General features: G+C 42.8%; 1 protein-coding gene across 10 annotated transcripts in view; it reads left to right on the top strand.

The window, feature by feature from the left end:
- Nucleotides 1-13893, top strand: part of Ikzf1 (IKAROS family zinc finger 1) — a 100933-nt gene extending 87040 nt beyond the window's left edge. For 7 of the 10 annotated variants that reach the window (XM_048339565.1, XM_048339568.1, XM_048339566.1 and 4 more), the window contains 2 exons: nucleotides 3261-3395; nucleotides 11977-13893. In XM_048339565.1, the coding sequence (XP_048195522.1) occupies nucleotides 3261-3395; nucleotides 11977-12689 (848 nt within the window). In that variant the 3' untranslated portion in view covers nucleotides 12690-13893. The remainder of the gene's footprint in view (nucleotides 1-3260; nucleotides 3396-11976) is intronic. The other 3 variants (XM_048339570.1, XM_048339562.1, XM_048339564.1) reach the window with 1 other exon arrangement.
- Nucleotides 13894-18190: the final 4297 nt, after the last annotated feature.

Consider the following 18190-nt stretch of genomic DNA (forward strand, 5'->3'; position numbering starts at 1 on the left):
CAGAAAAAAATTCACAATTGAAGTTGTCATAGAGTACTAGCCTTGAGGGGAAAAGCTCAGGGGTGTCACTCAGGCCCTGAGTTCAAGCCCCAGTACCAACACACACACACAAAGTATCACAATAATACAAAGTCCTATAGAAGGAAAGTATCCAACATGTACTTGGAGTTAAGAAGGCAAAGCAATGGAAGGAACAGAGCAGGTGAGCTGTTCTCCATGCCCTCCACCACCTTCATTACTGAAGAAATGACCTGCTCATTCCATTGAGGCTTGGGCTCCAATTTCCCCCTCTGAACCTTAGTTTTGAATGCGAGTGCCAATTCCTATATGGCCAGCCTCTGAGCACAACATCCTTGGAACAGCAAGGAGCCAATCACACGCGCACGCGCGCGCACACACACACACACACACACACACACACACACACACACATACACACACACAGACATCATGGACAGGCCTAAAAGAGAAGTCAAAGTCCCTGACAGATTTACTCCATCAGCTTCATCAATTTCTCCTCTCTTGGTCTACATGTCAATAAGTTGACTTGTGGTGATATGTGTTAAATGTCACCCTGTGGTGTGAATCAGTTTCACTGAAAGAATGTTCATTTGTCCCCAACTGGAGGTCAAGATATTTAGAGCACTACAGTGATGCATTCATGTTCCCATCATCAAAGGGCAAGAAAGCTTCTGTAGCAAGGAGCAGGTATCTGACCACAGTGTAGCCACAGGCAGAGCCAGTCTTCCATTGACTTACATTATAAATGAATTAATGTAATTAATTACATCTTCCTACCTCCTATTGCATCAGGATGTGTGGCATTATGATAGTACTGTTTGTCATCTTTGCATAATCTGTGTTGTGCTAGTCAGTGTTCCATCACTATGACAAACACTTGAGATGATGAACTTATATGAGATGATGAACTTTAGGCTTGTGATTTAAGACATTCCATCCATGATTGGTTGGCCTCATTTCATTTGGTTTAAGGCAAAGCAACATACCACATCATGGCTGGAACATGTGATAGCACAAAATCCTTCACATCATAAGCCAGGGAGCAAACAGAGAAAGGAATAATCTGGCACCCCATGGCTTCCATTTGAGGGCATACTTTCAGTGATGGAAGAACCTCTCCCAAGACTCCATCCCTCCAAGATCCCACTAGTGTCACTCTATCATCAGGACCAAGCTTCCAGTACATGGGCTTGGGGAGTATCCTAGTCCTAGGTATGTAGTACATTCTGGTTTAAGTAATTTGGCTGTAGAGGATCCATAAATGAACTTGAATGACAGTCCTGGGGGACCCAGTGGGAGGCCCTAGGTCTTGGTCCCATCAGCTCAGAGAACAATGCCAGGGCTAGTTGAACCTATGCCTTCTCATGAATTATCTCCCTCTTCTGTCCCTCCACATTCCTCAGAGGCCATCTCTCCTTTAGGTTTAGAGAGACTGTTGAGTAATCTCTTTACTCTCCCAGGCCTTCTCATTTTGGGCCCATAAAATAAAAACAATGCCAATAGGAAAAGATTAATTTGCCCAATGATAATTTTCTTTAATAAAAGGTTTCTGGTCACTTTTTAAGCTTTCTTAATCCCGTTATGGAAAGAGAAATAAGTTTTCTTGAGCCTCAAGTTACACAAGAAGCAGAGTTATTTGCCTAAAGACAGAGTAGCCGGCAATGTGGGATTCAGGGATCACTTCTTTCCCTTGCTGTGGGCCACTTGGGATCAAGGCTTCATCAGACTGTGTAGGAGGTAAGGAAGAAACCGCATTTGAGATAAGGGAACAACTAAGGCAGCCACTGGGTCTGCTTTACAAAGGAGGGACGTATCAGCAAGCACACTAGCTTGGCAAAACATGGGTGTGATCAGTAGAACAGACTCTTATGGGTTTACATGTAGCCTTCCTGTTAACCAGGACGTGGGCTGTCCTGATTTCTATTAAGTAAGTCAGCATTTATTGATCTTGACCTACATAAGTGAAAAGAAAACACATTGCCACTATTAAATATATAAATCTCCACCATTAAATTGGATACCAGCAGTGGTATCCATCTGGAAATTATTTTTTTCAAAAGTGGTATTCATCAGTAATGATGACATTAGGTTGTCAGATAACATGATCTTTGTACATATTTGCTACCAAACCATCATGAGACAAGGAAGAAAATGTGGCAGACAGAAGAGGGAGTAAAGGGGAAAGAGGCACTGACATTGCATGATCCCAAATCTTGGCATGCTTTGGCATAAAATTGTTTTGTAAATCTTGTTAGCATTGGGGAAATCCATATCATGAAGTCTGTCTGAGAAACTGAATAGGAAGATTGACAAGTCTAGTACTATCTGAAAATATAACTGTAATGTATGGAATGCTTTGAAGAGTACACAGATCAGTCAATAACAGAAGTAGATAAACCTGGAAGGCCTTGTGATAAACCAGCACAAAATGTCTGAGAGAGGGAGAAACAGAAAGAAGACAGATGAAATAGAAGACTTGATTAGATATGCAAAAGATAATCAATTGATATTTTCAGTTCCTTTTCTATTAGGAGACATTTGAGGGAAACAAAAAAGTTACATTTCAAAAATTTCCCACTATAAAAACTAGAAGTCAGTACAACTAAGACTATGCAAGACATAAAATTACATCTTCAGTGATGGAAAAGATAGTATAGAAAAAATATTGGCCAAAAGTAGCCCACCAGAGGAATTTGCCTGTGTTCAGCATAAGAAATGTCTGGGGTTTTTCCTCAGTCTGTTAAGATCTGTTGTGGGACCCAAAGTGATTACCTTCCTGCATCTCTGCTTGCTGTGACAGTCATAGAATCAGACTGTTGGGTCATTTCTGGATCTGATTGGTTTCAGTTCTCAGAGGGCTGTTGTTAGGGCCCAGTGAGCCAGTGGACATGGGAGTATTTAGAAAGTGAAAAAGACCTTTTGCAGGTTCACAGATATATCACTGCAGTCCAGTCTTGGGAGATGGAGGCTTGATCTTAGCTGTGAGATCTTGTGATCTTAATTGCAACATGCAGTGAACAGATGTGAAAGGAAGGAACACTAGCAGGTGGTTGGTACACCACTGGAATCGTTGAAGCTGCTGTCTAGCAGCCCAGATGCTGAGGGAATTGATGATAATCTCATGTTAGAGTCTAGCTCTTGAAGGAAATTCACAAAAGTCAGCTACAACACTGGACATGGCAGCATCCTTTGAAGGCAAGCATTTCTAAACTGGCCTCTCTCACTATCTTTGACTTTAGTCATTAAAGAAGAAACTAATCACAGTGAGATGGCAGAAGACCTGTGCAAGATAGGATCAGAGAGATCCCTCGTGCTGGACAGACTAGCAAGTAACGTCGCCAAACGTAAGAGCTCTATGCCTCAGAAATTTCTTGGTAAGAGTTAAACGTTTGCTGTCTCCTAACAAACAACTCTGTGTGGGTGTTTTAAGAGTCAACTGGAATTAAGTTGAGGGGAGAAGAAAGGAAAATCCTTACTTTTCAAGACAAACCTCCCACTTGTGTTTTCTTAGATGTGATTTTGGTGGCATCTGGAGCCTTTGGTGTGATTGGCTTGTCATCTCTGCCCCTCTGAGGGTGGCCTGGTCAGTTTGCCTGGGACTGAGAGTCTGGGGGTCCTGAACAACAGGATTCTCTGTGCCTATTGACCTCTCTGAGTTACAGATTGCTGTTTTGTACAGAAAAACCATAACCCTCCCCTAATGGAGACTGTGTGAGCATTCATAGGAGAAATCACATGATAACTGGCCCTGGGAATGGCTCAGTGAACTGAACACCTGGCCACCATTGAATCCTTGCCTATTCAGCTTCTTTGAGAAGCTGTTACCTACTGTAATAATACATGAGACTCCCAGAGCAGGCGCTGGAAGCAAGGGAAGATCAAAGCACATGCCATTGTGGACATAAAGTGACCCCAGGGATGTGAGACCATATAAAAGCTCTCCATGTGGCAGTCAGCTATTATGATCAAGAACAGAAGAAGCACCATGTCCAGGAAAGAAATCAATAAGAGATTTACAGAACTGAAATGAATCTTGGGAAATGATTAGAATTTCAGCATGTTATAGTTATTAAAAGAATGAGAGAGGATTCTCAATAGAAAAGAAAGGAAAAATATCAATGCTAGTGATAGGTTCTGGAGCAGGTCAAATGGTACATGATGGAGGAGCAGGTAAGTTCCAGCTTAGCCCAAATACTCACCAGGAAACAAGGGAATTGAAGTTGCCCCAGGTTGTATTTCTGGCTATGAGACTAGTTGCCTTCAAAGGCCAACATGGGAGATGGAGCCTTGTTCAGAAGGAATAGAAAAAGTGTGGGCATATTTTCGATGGGAACAGCAGCTTGGAACATAGAGATAGCAGAGGCCAAAAATTGACAGGAAAGCAGAAGTTGAGGCAGTGGTGGCTGCAGTGGAGAGAGGAGGGGGAGGTTTGGTGAAAGAGGAAAAGAGGGTGAGGGCAGAGTGGGTAGATGGAGTCAGATGCCATTTGGAAGAAGAAGGAAGTGAATGAAGGTCTGGAAAGTGGTAAGAGTTCAAGATTTACTACAAGTTTGACCTCCTACTGTAGATGGCCCATGGAAACTATGCTTGGAGAGAGATAAGAAGTGGAAAAATATTCACTGAAGCCTGGGGCCTCAGGAATGTGGCTTCAGGAGGGAAAATCAAAGTTCTTCTTCAGAGCCATCTTCCTTCAAATAGGATTCCATTTTGATTTGTTGATTCAATAGATTGAGAAGTGAAGGATGCAGAGGAAGGGTCCCCTTCAAGCTTGGAAAGCATGAGTTGGAAGGGTGTGTGCATTTGTCTGTGCAGCTGTGAGCTTGGAAATTATGAGGATGAGGGTTTCCTGAGCAGAGTAGGAAGGCAGTCCTGGTCTGACAGTCAGCTGTTGGGGTAGCTGCGAATATCAGGTGGAATCAGGCACAGCTCCCCAAGCCCAGCTGTGCTCAGCAGCCCACTGAGAATGGGGGTCAAGATGAGTGATTGACAGGATATGGGGAAAAGAGCAGAGATAAAGCAGCAAGTGTGTCCAATAGTTGTAAAGTTATTGACCCCAGGAAGCAGGGTGTGACTTCCCCTTTCAGAATGGGAGCCTGAAGAATTCCAAGTGAACAATCCCTTTCACATCCGGAGGCGTTAAGAAAAACTGAAATGTCTATGAAAACACATGATTGCTTCCACCTCCACAAGATGGGCCTTGTCTGGAATCAAAGGCTTCCAAAGAAATTTACTCTAATGGAGCAAGCTAAGAGGAGAAAGCAGTCTCCAGGGGAGAGGTTAAAGTCAGGAGGAAGTGGATTATGGGAACAGGGGGACCAGGAGAGCAGAAGTGGAGTGTGGAAGGAAGGGCTTGCAGCAGCTGTGTGGGGCTGGTGATTTCCCCAAGAGCTGGTGATTGGCAGTTCATGCCTAAGCCACTTCCTGCCCTGATTTTGCTGCAGCCTGATGGCATTTCCATCAGCCATCCCTAATATGTCCTCATTTCTCCATTTCTAAAATAATGAGACATGGATCTCAGAAACCATTATTCTCCTCAAGGATGCTGCATTTCTCCTCCAAATAAAATCAGAAAGAGAATATAGGAGTTCCTACTACTGTTACACCTGTTGGTCCAGCATGGTAGAATTGAATACCAGGATTCAGGATCCAGCTCCGGCAGTGACTGATGACCTTGAGCCAGTCTTGAGTGGTTCTAGACACAGTGCTTCCATCTCTGAAATGGGCATTAGTCAGGTACTCTACCTCCCTCCTAGAGCTATTCAGAGGAGCAGAAGGGAAAATGGATGTGGCAGAGTATTTCACACTAGGAAGCACTTTACAAATAGTTTAAATGCTGCGTATTGCTCGGAGTGGCATATGTTTTCACTGTATTGATACATGAGCTTATGATTCAGGTTTGTACATAAACTTTGGCCTGAATGAAGATAGCATTTGCTTTGTCAGAAATATTCCTTGCCATTCTAGCAACAAAGATCTTATCCTCTGAAAAGGCTGAGAAGTCTGATAGGACCAGTGACCCAACAGAAAGGCTGATACTAAATGGCAGTGCTAAGCATTGTTTTCAGTCTGGCTGGAGGTTGGGGTAAGGAAAACAAATAAATATAAAGGGAAAATTAATAATTATTCCTGCTATCCATTGTAATCACCCTAGTATATTTTCTTCTTAAAAACAAAAAGTAAATCCAGTGCTGGTGCCTCACATCTGTAATCCTAGCTACTTGGGAGGCTGAAATCTAAGGATTGTGGTTCAAAGCCAGCCAGGGCAAGAAAGTCTGTAAGATACTTATCTCCAGAAAGCCAGAAGGAGAGCTGTGGCTCAGATGGTAGAGCACTAGCCTTGAGCAAACGATAAGGGAGAGCACCCAGGCCCTGAGTTAAAAGTCCAGGATTAGGAAAACAAAAAACAAAAAAAAACTCTAGGACAGTACCCAGACACTCAATTTAGGACCCAAGACTGGCACAAAAACAAGAAAAGAAATAATTACTTTAGGAGTAAAAATATTTATTATGAAGAAAACATTAAGAGCTTTAAATCATTCTTATTCAGTTCACTTGTCATTCTTCAAAATATTCAGTTCTGTACTCATTTTCTTAGGAGTGTAGCTGTTTATTACTGTTTATTACTAACTAGATTCCAGAATCAGACTCAAGCCTTTTATCATGATTCCTGTTTATCATAATTAACGTCTTTACTAGATGGACTTTAGCTTGTGTGGCTTGTTCACTTGGCTGCTGCTCTGCCACCTAAGCCATGCCTCTAGCCCTGCTTTTTGCTGGTTAATTGGAGATAGAGACTAGTGGAGTTTTCTGCCCCAGCTTGTTTTAAGATCCTCCAGATCCCAGCCTCTTGGATAAGTAAGAGCCACCTGTGCTGCTTTAAGCACCTTTATGACTGTGGTACTACACGTGCTCCATCGTCACCATTGATTTGAACCTTTGACTCTCAAGAGCCGCCTGGCAGAGCGCATGCCTGAACATTGCTTTTCCTGAGAATTCTAATTCTTACCTCATACTGCCTCTTGGTGATGCTTCTTAAACTTTTCTGTGAACATGTCCAAGTTCAGTCCATTTTTTTTTTATTTAAGGTAACTCCTATTTTCTTCCGGCTGCAAATTTTGTGTCTGTCTGTGTGCTGTTCCTGAGGCTTGAAGTCAGGGCCTGGGTGCTGTCCCAGAGCTTTTTTGATGGAGGTTAGCAATCTGCCACCTCAACCACAGCTCCAGTTCCAGCTTTTTTTTTTTTTTTTTTTTTTTTTTGGTCTTGGCAGTTGATTGGAGATAACAGTCTCCTGGACTTGCCTGCCTGGCCTGGCTTCAAACCTTGATCCTCAGATCTCAGCCTCCTAAATAGCTAGGATCAAAGGCCTGAGCTACTAGCTCCTGGCTGCAAATTTCTTTCTTCATCCCTAGTCACTTACCTAGGTTGGATGTGTCTTGGTGTTTTGCCTTCTGAATAAAAAAAAGTTCTATGATTTTGATGTGGAAATTTTGTTTTATTCTCTCTGCTTCTGGAAAATTTTTCTTTTACATAAATATAACATTGGTTCTATGCATTCTGATCTTTTTAGGGGGGTCTTAACTGGTACATACCCTGAAAATTTTGTCTTCTATATCTGTTAGTATTTTTATAACTTTGTTTTTCTTTCTTTCTCTTTTTTACTTTTATTTGCTGCTATATCTTGTGTTTTCTCTTTGTAATAATTCAATTTTATTAGTTTTTATCCTTTTCTTTGCTGTTTCTAATTCACATATTAATTAATAATCACTTTGTTTTGGACTTCACTACATTTCCTCAAATGTAAAGTCTTTTTTCCTTCCCTTCTTTTGTTTGGGAATGTTATCTTTGAATATTTTTTTAAATTAACTCCATATCATGGAGTGAAGTTATGAGGCATTTCCTCCCTCCCTTGAATTTAGGTTATTTTTCCATAACATGGACTTATGCATTTGTTTTACAACCTTTCTTGCTTTGCATTACTCAAAAATATTTTCACAGCAATAATGACTTTTTTTCCATTCTGCTTATTCAACTTGGTCTGATATAGTTTGACTGACATTTCAACATTCTTCCTACTTTATCTGAGACATTTATTTTCCTGTGAGATCTATCGACTTTTTTAAATCCTGAAAGAATGCCAAGGATGGGGCTGGGGGAGTTCAGGTGAGGCAAACTGCTGCCTTTGTTAAAAGACTTTCCTTTGCTCGCTCCCTCTCCCTTACCTTGAGATCTAGTGAACTGTCCCCAACTAGCAGTATTATAATGCCTTCCATATTTGGGGTCACTTGGACTCTTTAGTGAGACCTCTCCTTCAGTGGACACCATCCAAGCTTTCCCTCTGTACAGGGAAGCCAGCTCCCTGTTCTCCCCTGATCTCCAATTCTTGTTAGCAGAGCTCTTTGATCAGAAAAGGAAGAAGAGCAACTAAAATCTATTGAACTATTTATCATATATGGAGAAGAATGTTACTGACCCATACCAAAGGCTCCTGAGAGTGAGCTCAGTCTCAAGCTTTGTCCTGTACTACATGCTAAAAATTTCTGTTTCTTAGTTATGGATAGATTGGATGGATGGATGGATTTCATCATAATGTGCTCCTTTCCTTAGCTGATTGCTGTTGCATTGCATAGGTTTGATTTTTCTCCTGTTGATGGATATTAGGGAAGAGGAATTCTATGAGTACATTCAATATGGCATGCTAATGTGGGATGTGTGTTGGTTTGTTTTTCCTGCATTCGTTGGTTATTAATACCAAGCTTTTAAAATAATAGACTTCCATAGCTGCTCAGGAAAGCAGGGTGCCATGACTTTGGAGAGACACTGAATGTTCCCGTGGAAAGCACCTCCCATAATGAGGCCACACATAATTTTTGCATCCAGCAGAATTGGCAACTCTTCTTTGCTATGGTTCTAGAGGACAATACAAACCAGATGAAATCGCTTTTGTTCTGGAGTTATCATAACATTTGGCACCTCAATACAAAAACAATTTTTAAAAAGCTGTGTAGTTTCAGGAATTCTCTTCAATTACTTCTATTTTTGTTTTGTTTTGTGCTGATACTGGGGCTTGAACTCTAGGCCTTGCTCTCTCCCTTAGCTTTGTCACTCAAGGTTGGTACTTTACCACTTGAGCCACATCTTCACTTCTGGTTTTCTACTGGTTAATTGCAGATACATTTCTCTTGGACTTGTCTTCCCTGTGCTGGCTTTGAACCACAATCCTCAGATCTCAGACTTCTGAGTAGTTAGGATTACAGGCATGAACCACTGGTCCTGGACATGTTGTCCTTCTAAGGATCATATTGTACCATTGTCAGGGCATGTCTCACTTGCTAATCACCAACAGATGGAATCAACGGACACTAAACTATTAAATTAAGACTAACAGACTCAGCACAAGGACACATCAAAGTATGGGGAGGATTCCATCTCTGGAGAAGCAATCATAGATTTTTTTGTTTTGTTCTGGTATTGGGGATTGAACTCAGGGCCTATCACTCACTTGACTTTTTCACAGATCTAGTATTCTGCTACTTGAGCCATGCCCCCAGTTCTAGCTTTTTGCTGATGATTTGAACATAAGATTCTGGTGTATTTGTCCACATGGGCTCGTTTCGAACCTCAATCTATCTCAGCCTCCTGATTAGCCAGGATTATAGACACGAGGCACCAGCAGGCAGCCTGGTTGCAGATTTGTGAGACTACTGTTAGATTTATGAGCTGTGGAGTAGCTTGTCTTTCTTTTAATAAGGAAGCATGCTGGCAAAGATGAGGATCTCTCTGTCAGCAACAGAGGCATTGGGATTTTCCTGGGCCACTACCCTCACCATGCACTTCCACCCACAACCCAGACAAGTATAAATCGTTCAGACATTCCCCCAGTGGTTCCTCTTCACTGACTTATTTAAATATATCATTGATCCTGTCAATGAGAGTTCAAGCAGTTGCTTTAAATAATGGATTTGCTAATTAAACTATGATTTCATACTGGACTTACCACCAGTGCATTGAAGAGGTATATCTTTAAGGAAATTTATTTCACTTCCTTGCTGAAAGTTCTACTTCAACGCTAATTACATGAAGCCAGCTCTAGTTTCCAATTTCACCCTTACCAAGGAAGGAGCTTCTGTTAGTCATGTGTTCAGCTTTTCCTACTATAATACAATTTCTGTGACTAACCACTTGTAAAGACAAAAGATTCATTTGGGCTCCCTGCTTTGGAGGTTTCTGTCCATGAGCAGTTTGGCCTTGTTATTTTTGGTCCTGTGGCAAGGCAGCAGATCATGGAGAGTCCACATGGCAAAGCAGAATTCCTCATTGCTCGCTTCCTAGGTAGGAAGCCAGAGAGAGACAGAGGAAGCTGTCACCTCTGAGGGCACTTTGCTAAGGACCGCTCCTCTAGGCCCCTCCTACAGGTCTCACTACTTCTCAACAGGACTGCACTTGGAGGCCAAGCCTTCTGAGCCTTCAAGATCATCTGAAAACTACTACAGCAGAATTCCCTATTCATCTTTCATGCCTAATGTGTTTTTAAAGAATAAATGAATGAAATGCCCTCTCCTCCTCAGTTTCCTTCCTACTTTATGCCATGTTTCCGCTGAGTATATCTTATTATAAATGTGGGAGGGAAATTTGGAGAATTATGTTTAAGTGTCCTTCCCCTCATACCAATTAATCTTTGTGATAGTTATATGAAACATGTAGTGTTATAAGTAACATAGAATCATTGTATATTTCTATTACATATTAACTAGATTACTGAAGTTCTAAATAATACTATATCCCATTACAATATTTAAATAAATATATTGCATATTGCTATGCATAAGGCATAATTATGTATGTTAATTGATGACAAGCAGGCAGTTTTAAATTAATTAAAACACACTTGAAGGCACATCATTTTAAATACTGATAATAAATTGTGTGTTCAGAATCAGCTGTCAGTGGCTCACACCTGTCATTCTATTTACAAAGGAAGCTGGGATCTAAGGATCCTGGCTTGAAGCTAGCCCTAGCAGATAAATCCATAACACTATTATTTCCAATTAACTGGTTTAAAAAAAAAAAGCTGGAAGTGGAACTGTGGCTCAAGTGGTAGAGTGCCAGTCTTGAGCAAAACAGCCAAGGAGAATATGAGGTCCTGAGTTCAACCCCAGTACCGGCACCCACAAAAAAAGCTTAAATTTTACCATGCTTAATAAAAGACATGAGACAAGTATCAGTGGCTCAGGCCTGTAATTCTAGCTACTCAGAAGGCTGTGATTCTAGTTCAAGGCTAACCTGAGCAGAAAAATCCAGAATAACTACTAAAAAAAAGCAGGGCTAGAAGCATGGCTCAAGTTGTAGAGCCTACAGCTGAGCAAACTCAAGGCTCTGAGTTCAAACCACTAGTACCAGCAACAAATATGTGAATATATATATATATATATATATAATTTTAAAATAATTGTTTTTTAAAGAGACACAAGTGCTGGTTTAGCCTGATAAAATGTGCACAGTTTGTCAGCCAGGCACAAGTGACTCATGCCTATATCCTACCTACTCAAGAGGCTGAAAGCTGAGGATCACAGTTCAAAGCCAGCCTGGGCAGCAAGTCCATGAGACCCTTATCTCCAATTAATCAGAGAAAAATCTGGAAGTGGAGGTGTGGCTCAAGTGGTAGGATGCTAGCCTTGAGCTCACTGACAGCACCCAGGCCAGAGTTCAGGCCCTAGGATGTGCATGGTTTATATGGACAGGGATAATCTTATTTCCCTGTTCATTTATGGGTTTATCCAATCAGATTTCTCTGAGTGCCAACACCACAAGGTATCTGTTCTCAATGGTCCCACGGGACAGAGACTTCCCAGCCTCTTCTTCACATCTTCCTGGGCACTGACATTCCGTGGCCAGATGACCCTTTTCTTTCCCCTTTCCCAGATGTAGATTTCACTCACAGTCACCTGCTTCCCACAGGGGAAAAGTGCCTGTCGGACATGGCCTATGACAGCAGTGCCACCTTCGAGAAGGAGAACGAGATGATGACCTCCCACGTCATGGACCAGGCCATCAACAACGCCATCAACTACCTGGGGGCCGAGTCCTTGCGTCCCTTAGTTCAGACACCCCCAGGGGGCCCAGAAGGGGTCTCAGTCATCAGTCCTATGTACCAGCTGCACAAGCCCCCGACGGAGGGGGCCCCGCGGGCCAACCACTCTGCGCAGGAGAGCGCGGTGGAGAACTTGCTGCTGCTGTCCAAAGCCAAGTCGGCATCTTCGGAGCGGGAAGCCTCCCCCAGCAACAGCTGCCAGGACTCCACGGACACGGAGAGCAACACGGAGGAGCAGCAGCGCAGCGGCCTCATCTACCTGACCAACCACATCGCCCCGCTGGCCCGCAACGGCCTGGCGCTCAAGGAGGAGCAGCGTGCTTACGAGGTGCTGCGCAGCGCCTCCGAGAACTCGCAGGATGCCTTGCGCGTGGTGAGCACCAGCGGCGAGCAGATGAAGGTGTACAAGTGTGAACACTGCAGGGTGCTCTTCCTCGACCATGTCATGTACACCATCCACATGGGCTGCCATGGCTTCCGAGATCCCTTCGAGTGCAACATGTGCGGGTACCACAGCCAGGACAGGTATGAATTCTCCTCCCACATCACACGGGGGGAGCACCGCTTCCACATGAGCTAAAGACCCCCACATGCCTTGGACCACCACCACCACCACCCCCCAAAAAACAACCCTGAAGAACTCTGCACTCTCCCTGCCTCACCTGGACCACAGAGAATGTGGAGTGTGGATTATGGGGTGTGGTGTGAATCATGGGGTGGCTTCTGTGGTATGGATTTTGTGGATGATGTCGAGTGTGGACTATGGGATGGGTTCCTGAGATGTGGTGTTCATTGTCACTCGGCTGGTTGGGTTTCATTTACTTTTGCAAACCAAATTTCCATAGGTAGAGGCAAGAGGGCCCTGGAAGCATAGCAAAACTTCCATCTCCCTACAATGCCACAGACTTGCTAAACTTAACTTCCTCCCCTTTCCCCACTACACACACCTCTATATAGAGTATGGACACATTAAATAAAACAAGTCAGATTCTGGAAAGCAAGATGATGGGTTGTGAAGGAAGCACAAAGTTCATGCATGTATCAGGAGTCCCCCCGCACGCGCGCGCGCGCACACACACACACACATACACAACTAGAGAGTGCTGGCTCTGAAGTATGGCCATCTCTGAAGCTTGATAGGTGAGCAATAGGAACAATTATATGGCTGCTGGGGAGACGCAGAGACAGAAACTGTACATAAGCCACAATCTCAGGCCACTCATAGCCAGAGCAAAAGGCTATGCTCTAAACCAGAGCACATTAGGTCATCTTTCCCCTAGGAAAATAGGGTAGCCCTAGGCAAGGAAGGAGGGCACAGGATTATAGGAGATCCTGTCTTGCTTTCTACGCTTGGTGAGTTTGCCTGGTGACATGGAACCTTCCTAAACTTGTTGCAAGGTGGTATAAGTCCAGTGTTCCTGTGGACAAATGTGGAGAGTCCTGTGTTCTGCTTTGCCACCCCTATGCCCTTAATGGTCCCTATTTCTGCTTTCAACCACAGTCCTGATATTTAGGCCTTAATTTGAACTTCTGAAGAAGTAAAATTCCTCAAAACTAAAACTTTCTCCCAAATTCTGCTCTTTCCTACCTGCGTGTTTATTCTTTCCTGGGATAATTCTACCTAAAGCCATGACCTGTTACCTTGTCAAAGGCCCAAGTACAATCTCAGCACTTCATTTTAACTAAGACCATGTCCTGTTTGTATCTGCCAGCCTGGATTCGGCTGTATTTATAAAGGTCTCTTTCTACATAATGTTTTTTGTGTATGCCAGTACTGGGTCTTGAACTCAGAACCTAGGCACTCAAGGTTGGTGCTCTACCACCTGAGTCACTACTCAGGTGACTACTCATTGTTAGATGAGCTTACCAGTTTGAAACTAAATTAAATATTCTACAACTGTACACTATGAAGACAGTGTAGCATGTGTGCTCATACATAAGTAGAACAGTTGGCCATAAACCCCTCATCCCTGAGAGAAATGCCTAAAAAGCCTGATAGGCAAAAGGCAGGAGGTACTAGAGGTAAGAATATAACCCATTTGTGCTAAGCAATGGCTGCTTCTCTGGAGCCCACCGGGTTGGTCGGAAGTCTTATCTCATCCAGAAAGGATCTCCTTCAAGATGAATCCTATCATCATCACTGTTAGGCAACAAATGTCACCTTGGCAAAAAGAAAAAGAGAGAAAGAGCGTATATAACTTTTAAGTATCTTAATACTGGTCTTTACCAAAACTGTCCTAATATGAACCTGAAGAAATAAATAGCAGGTACTTTCTGCAAGACACTGTGTTACATCTAAAACAAGGATTCTTGGTCTCCAACCTGTTGACCTTTGGGGCTAAATAATCCCTGTGATTGGTGGATGTTTGGTATCATCCTTGATCACTACCAATTGATGTCAACATCACTGCCCATTGAAATCCAAAAAATAGCTCCTAGTATTGACAAATATCTCCCAGGGGGCAAAGTCCCTCAAAGCTGATAGCCACAGATCTAAATAAATGGTAAGCTAATGGAAGATGTGGGAAGCCTTCCCAAGATCAAAAGCCCAAGAAGCTTTATCCAAGTCAGATGACACATTCTCTAAGTGTATTAATAACACCCCCACCCCAAGCATTCACATAAATATACTTCCCTATGTGCACTTGAGTCATGAATCTCTTTGCTTCCAGAACAGTGTGGCATTCTGAAACTAGAAATAAAAGTGTAATGATAGTAATTTCAGCTCAACCACAGCAAGGCCCTGAATGATGGAAAAGACAGAAGATCTAGGGCCCTGGACAGCTTTTCTTCAATATGCAATTACACAGACAGATGAGCCTTACCCAAATTTATATACTCAACGTGAGAGACGTCTTCAATTTCTGGTTTGCTACAAGTTTCACCTACCCTCATTCCTATTCCATGCATCCCAATACACAATGGGGAGAAGGGAATTTGCCTCTTCTTAAGCCGCATTCAAAGCTTAAAGCAGAACTGTAAATATTGGCTGCAGGACTTGTTTTCTAAAATGCTTTTCCCTTTTCCTCTCACTGCCTTTTATAGCCAATCTAAATGTCTATTTGCACACCTTTTGTTGTGGTTTTATATTGTAACAGCATTTTTGAAACTATTGTATTTAAAGTAAGGACTCATATTATGTCAATGAGTAATTAAATTATGTTTGAAAGGTGGCCATATGCTGTAACAAAAGTTGCTGAAGTTTTTCTTCTACCTGGTAAAAGTAGGATTTTGCATGACCTCACACATTTTGTTCTATGGCTTGTTCTGTGCTTGTATGATGGTGTGAGTGTGTGTGTGGAGCATTTCTGTGCTAGATTCTGGGGAAGTGTGCCTAGATTCCACACACTCTCATTGTGTTTTATGTAAATACCAGAGGCAGAAACCACAAGTAAGTCAACTGGCTGTTTACAACTAGTTTTTGCTCTCTTTCATTCCCTTTCCTCCTCATCAGCCCAGCTTCTGGTGGAATGGGGAATGCAGAGCCTCTGCTTCCTGCCCAGTCCCTTTTGTAATTTGTACCTTAGACGGTGTGCTTCCCCTAATGAGAGAATACCAAAGTATCATTGTGTTATTGTGTAATCACCAAGGGCCTGGCCCAACTCCGATTGCTTCAGACCCCAGCATGTTCCATTTCCAACTTAGAATCAATTATGTAATAAAAAAAAATCTTAGAATCTTTATTGAGAAAGAGAATGACCGCTTATGGAGATGAGGGTTTGTTTTATGTGGTTTTTCTTCCCCTCCCTCTGTTTTTGTGCTTTTTTTTTCCTTCTTTTTCTTTGTTCTTGCAGCCTCCTCTTCTTGCCAAAACAAAAGCAAAGATGAATTAGACTTACCTGGACACATCATGAGGCATTTATGTATTCTTCTGTTCTTTAGTTAACAAGTGATAAGAGTCAAAATGTCAAATTTAGATCTCTGTTGTTCAACGTGCATTTTGACTTTTTTTTACTTGAAAAGTATGTCAAAATTAGACTTATTTAAGTCTAATGAACAAACAAGGGGCTGCAGATGTCATTCAGTGGTAGAGCACTTGCTTAGCATGCACAAAGATCTGGGCTTCATCTCTACTTTCTAATATACTTTCTTTTATAACATGTATGGCGATTGTTGAGGTCAAACCTGCTTGTGTCCAATACACTTCTAGGTCTCCGTGAATCTTCTGACAGGTACATGCACAGGATTGCAAATGAGAACATAGAGCCTTGCCAGTTCTGCCTCTATGATGCAGTTATGTTGTCTGCTTAGCTGTGGACAATAGATGATCATTGGACAGATAGATTATCCTTTGTGTACCCATTTGGCAATGCTTCTTCTGTGATGCTAGAACAAATAATGCAACAAAAACTCTGCTGACCCCATCCTGTAAAATCTACACACAAGAGAAGGCCCAAACTTGCAGGAATCTGCTGTAATTAGCCACCCCTCCCACTCCCAGTTAGATCTGAGGAAGAAGAAGCAGACTTGAGACAGTAGTGATGGAGTTTTATAGATAAGTGATGATTACACCAGATATGGCTCAACTCATTGGCCATTTTCCATCTACAGCCATGCAGGCCTTAGGAAAGCTGAGTTAGTCTTGAATGTGAATGGCAAGAGAAGAGAGCAGGGAACACATTCTCAGAGCATGAGACAAAGGCCTTGGGCCCACAGGCACTGGGAGCTCAGAGCACAGAGAAGCTGCACCTTCCTGGAGTCACCTGCAAACCTGTTCTCTATGCCAGAGCTGGGCCTGCCTGGGCTTTGGGGCTTATCTCTGCTGCAGAACTGCACTGACATGACTGACCCTTTCCATAATGAAAATCCTTTGTCCTTTTGGGTTAAGCAGTTAACCCTCATCTGAATTCTGAACCTGAAACTATGCTGAGGTGTCTGTGTATATGACAGAGTTACAGCCAAAGTCATGAAAGTCCCAGGAACTACACACAGGTAGCTGGATCCCACATCAGGCTCTGGCAACAGCACCCAAGGAGGACTTCCCAAAATTAAAAAAGGAAGAACCCTTTACCCAGGCAGGCAGCATACTTTAGTTTCCAGCGTCCATGTTTCATACACACACACACACACACACACACACACACACACACACACACACACACACACACGGTGATACAGCCACATGAAAATACATGCCACCATGTTATCCCATGCTTCTTATCATTCTCAGGAATTGAAAGACATGGATCGGGATTGAGGATGCATTTCTGTCACATTTTCTATCAGAATCCAACACTGTGGAGGTTTTGTGACTCTCTGGCAAACCTTCTTGCATTCTCATTGAAAGAACTTTGATTCTCAAGGAACAAAATCCCTTTGGCTATTTCTGAGAGTTGGATCTGTTTGTTATGACCTCTCAACTGTATCAAATTGCTAAGAGTAAAAGAGACCCTCAGAGAATTGAGCAATTAGTGGAAGACTCCAAGAAGGTTCTCAGATGACCAAAGTGAGAATGCCATGTTCCTCCATCATTATGGAAACTTCTGAACCTTTCTCTGTACTAGATCTCTGAACAGCAAAGAGATGGATAAGTTCTGGTTTAGAGTCTTGGGATGGTAAAGTTCTGATGCAGAGTCTTGGGTCATTTGGGGATCAAAATATTGTTCCTGCTCCATACCATCTGCCTCTCTGCCTTTCTGCAAATTCCCTCTCCCTTCCTCTTCCAACCTCCTATACCATCAGAGGAGACAGAAAGGGAATCACTGGGCCCTTAGAATAACCACAGTGTCCTTGGGACCTGGGGTCCCATTGGCTTCTCCCTCCCTCTGTGAACCAGTTCTGATCCATTCAGATCCTTTTATAGACAGATTGAGACTCCCTTAGCAACCTTAGTTTTGTCCAGAGGCCAAGGCCTCTGATGACTTCCCAGAACATCCCGTTCTCAGAAGCAGCTTAGAATCAGCCAAGTAGATGTTCAGCCCACAGCCTTGAGGACCCTCCTAAACATGTGGAACTGGAGCCCTTCATGCTCCTCTCACCCACCAGAGAAGGAGCCACCCCTTCACACATGCAAAGCAAACTCCCAGTCCTATTCCACACCAGGGCAGTTATAGCCTCATCCCTGGGCCCAACCAATCCCAT

Source organism: Perognathus longimembris, chromosome 2 (genome assembly GCF_023159225.1).
Source record: "Perognathus longimembris pacificus isolate PPM17 chromosome 2, ASM2315922v1, whole genome shotgun sequence".
NCBI lineage: Eukaryota > Metazoa > Chordata > Mammalia > Rodentia > Heteromyidae > Perognathus > Perognathus longimembris.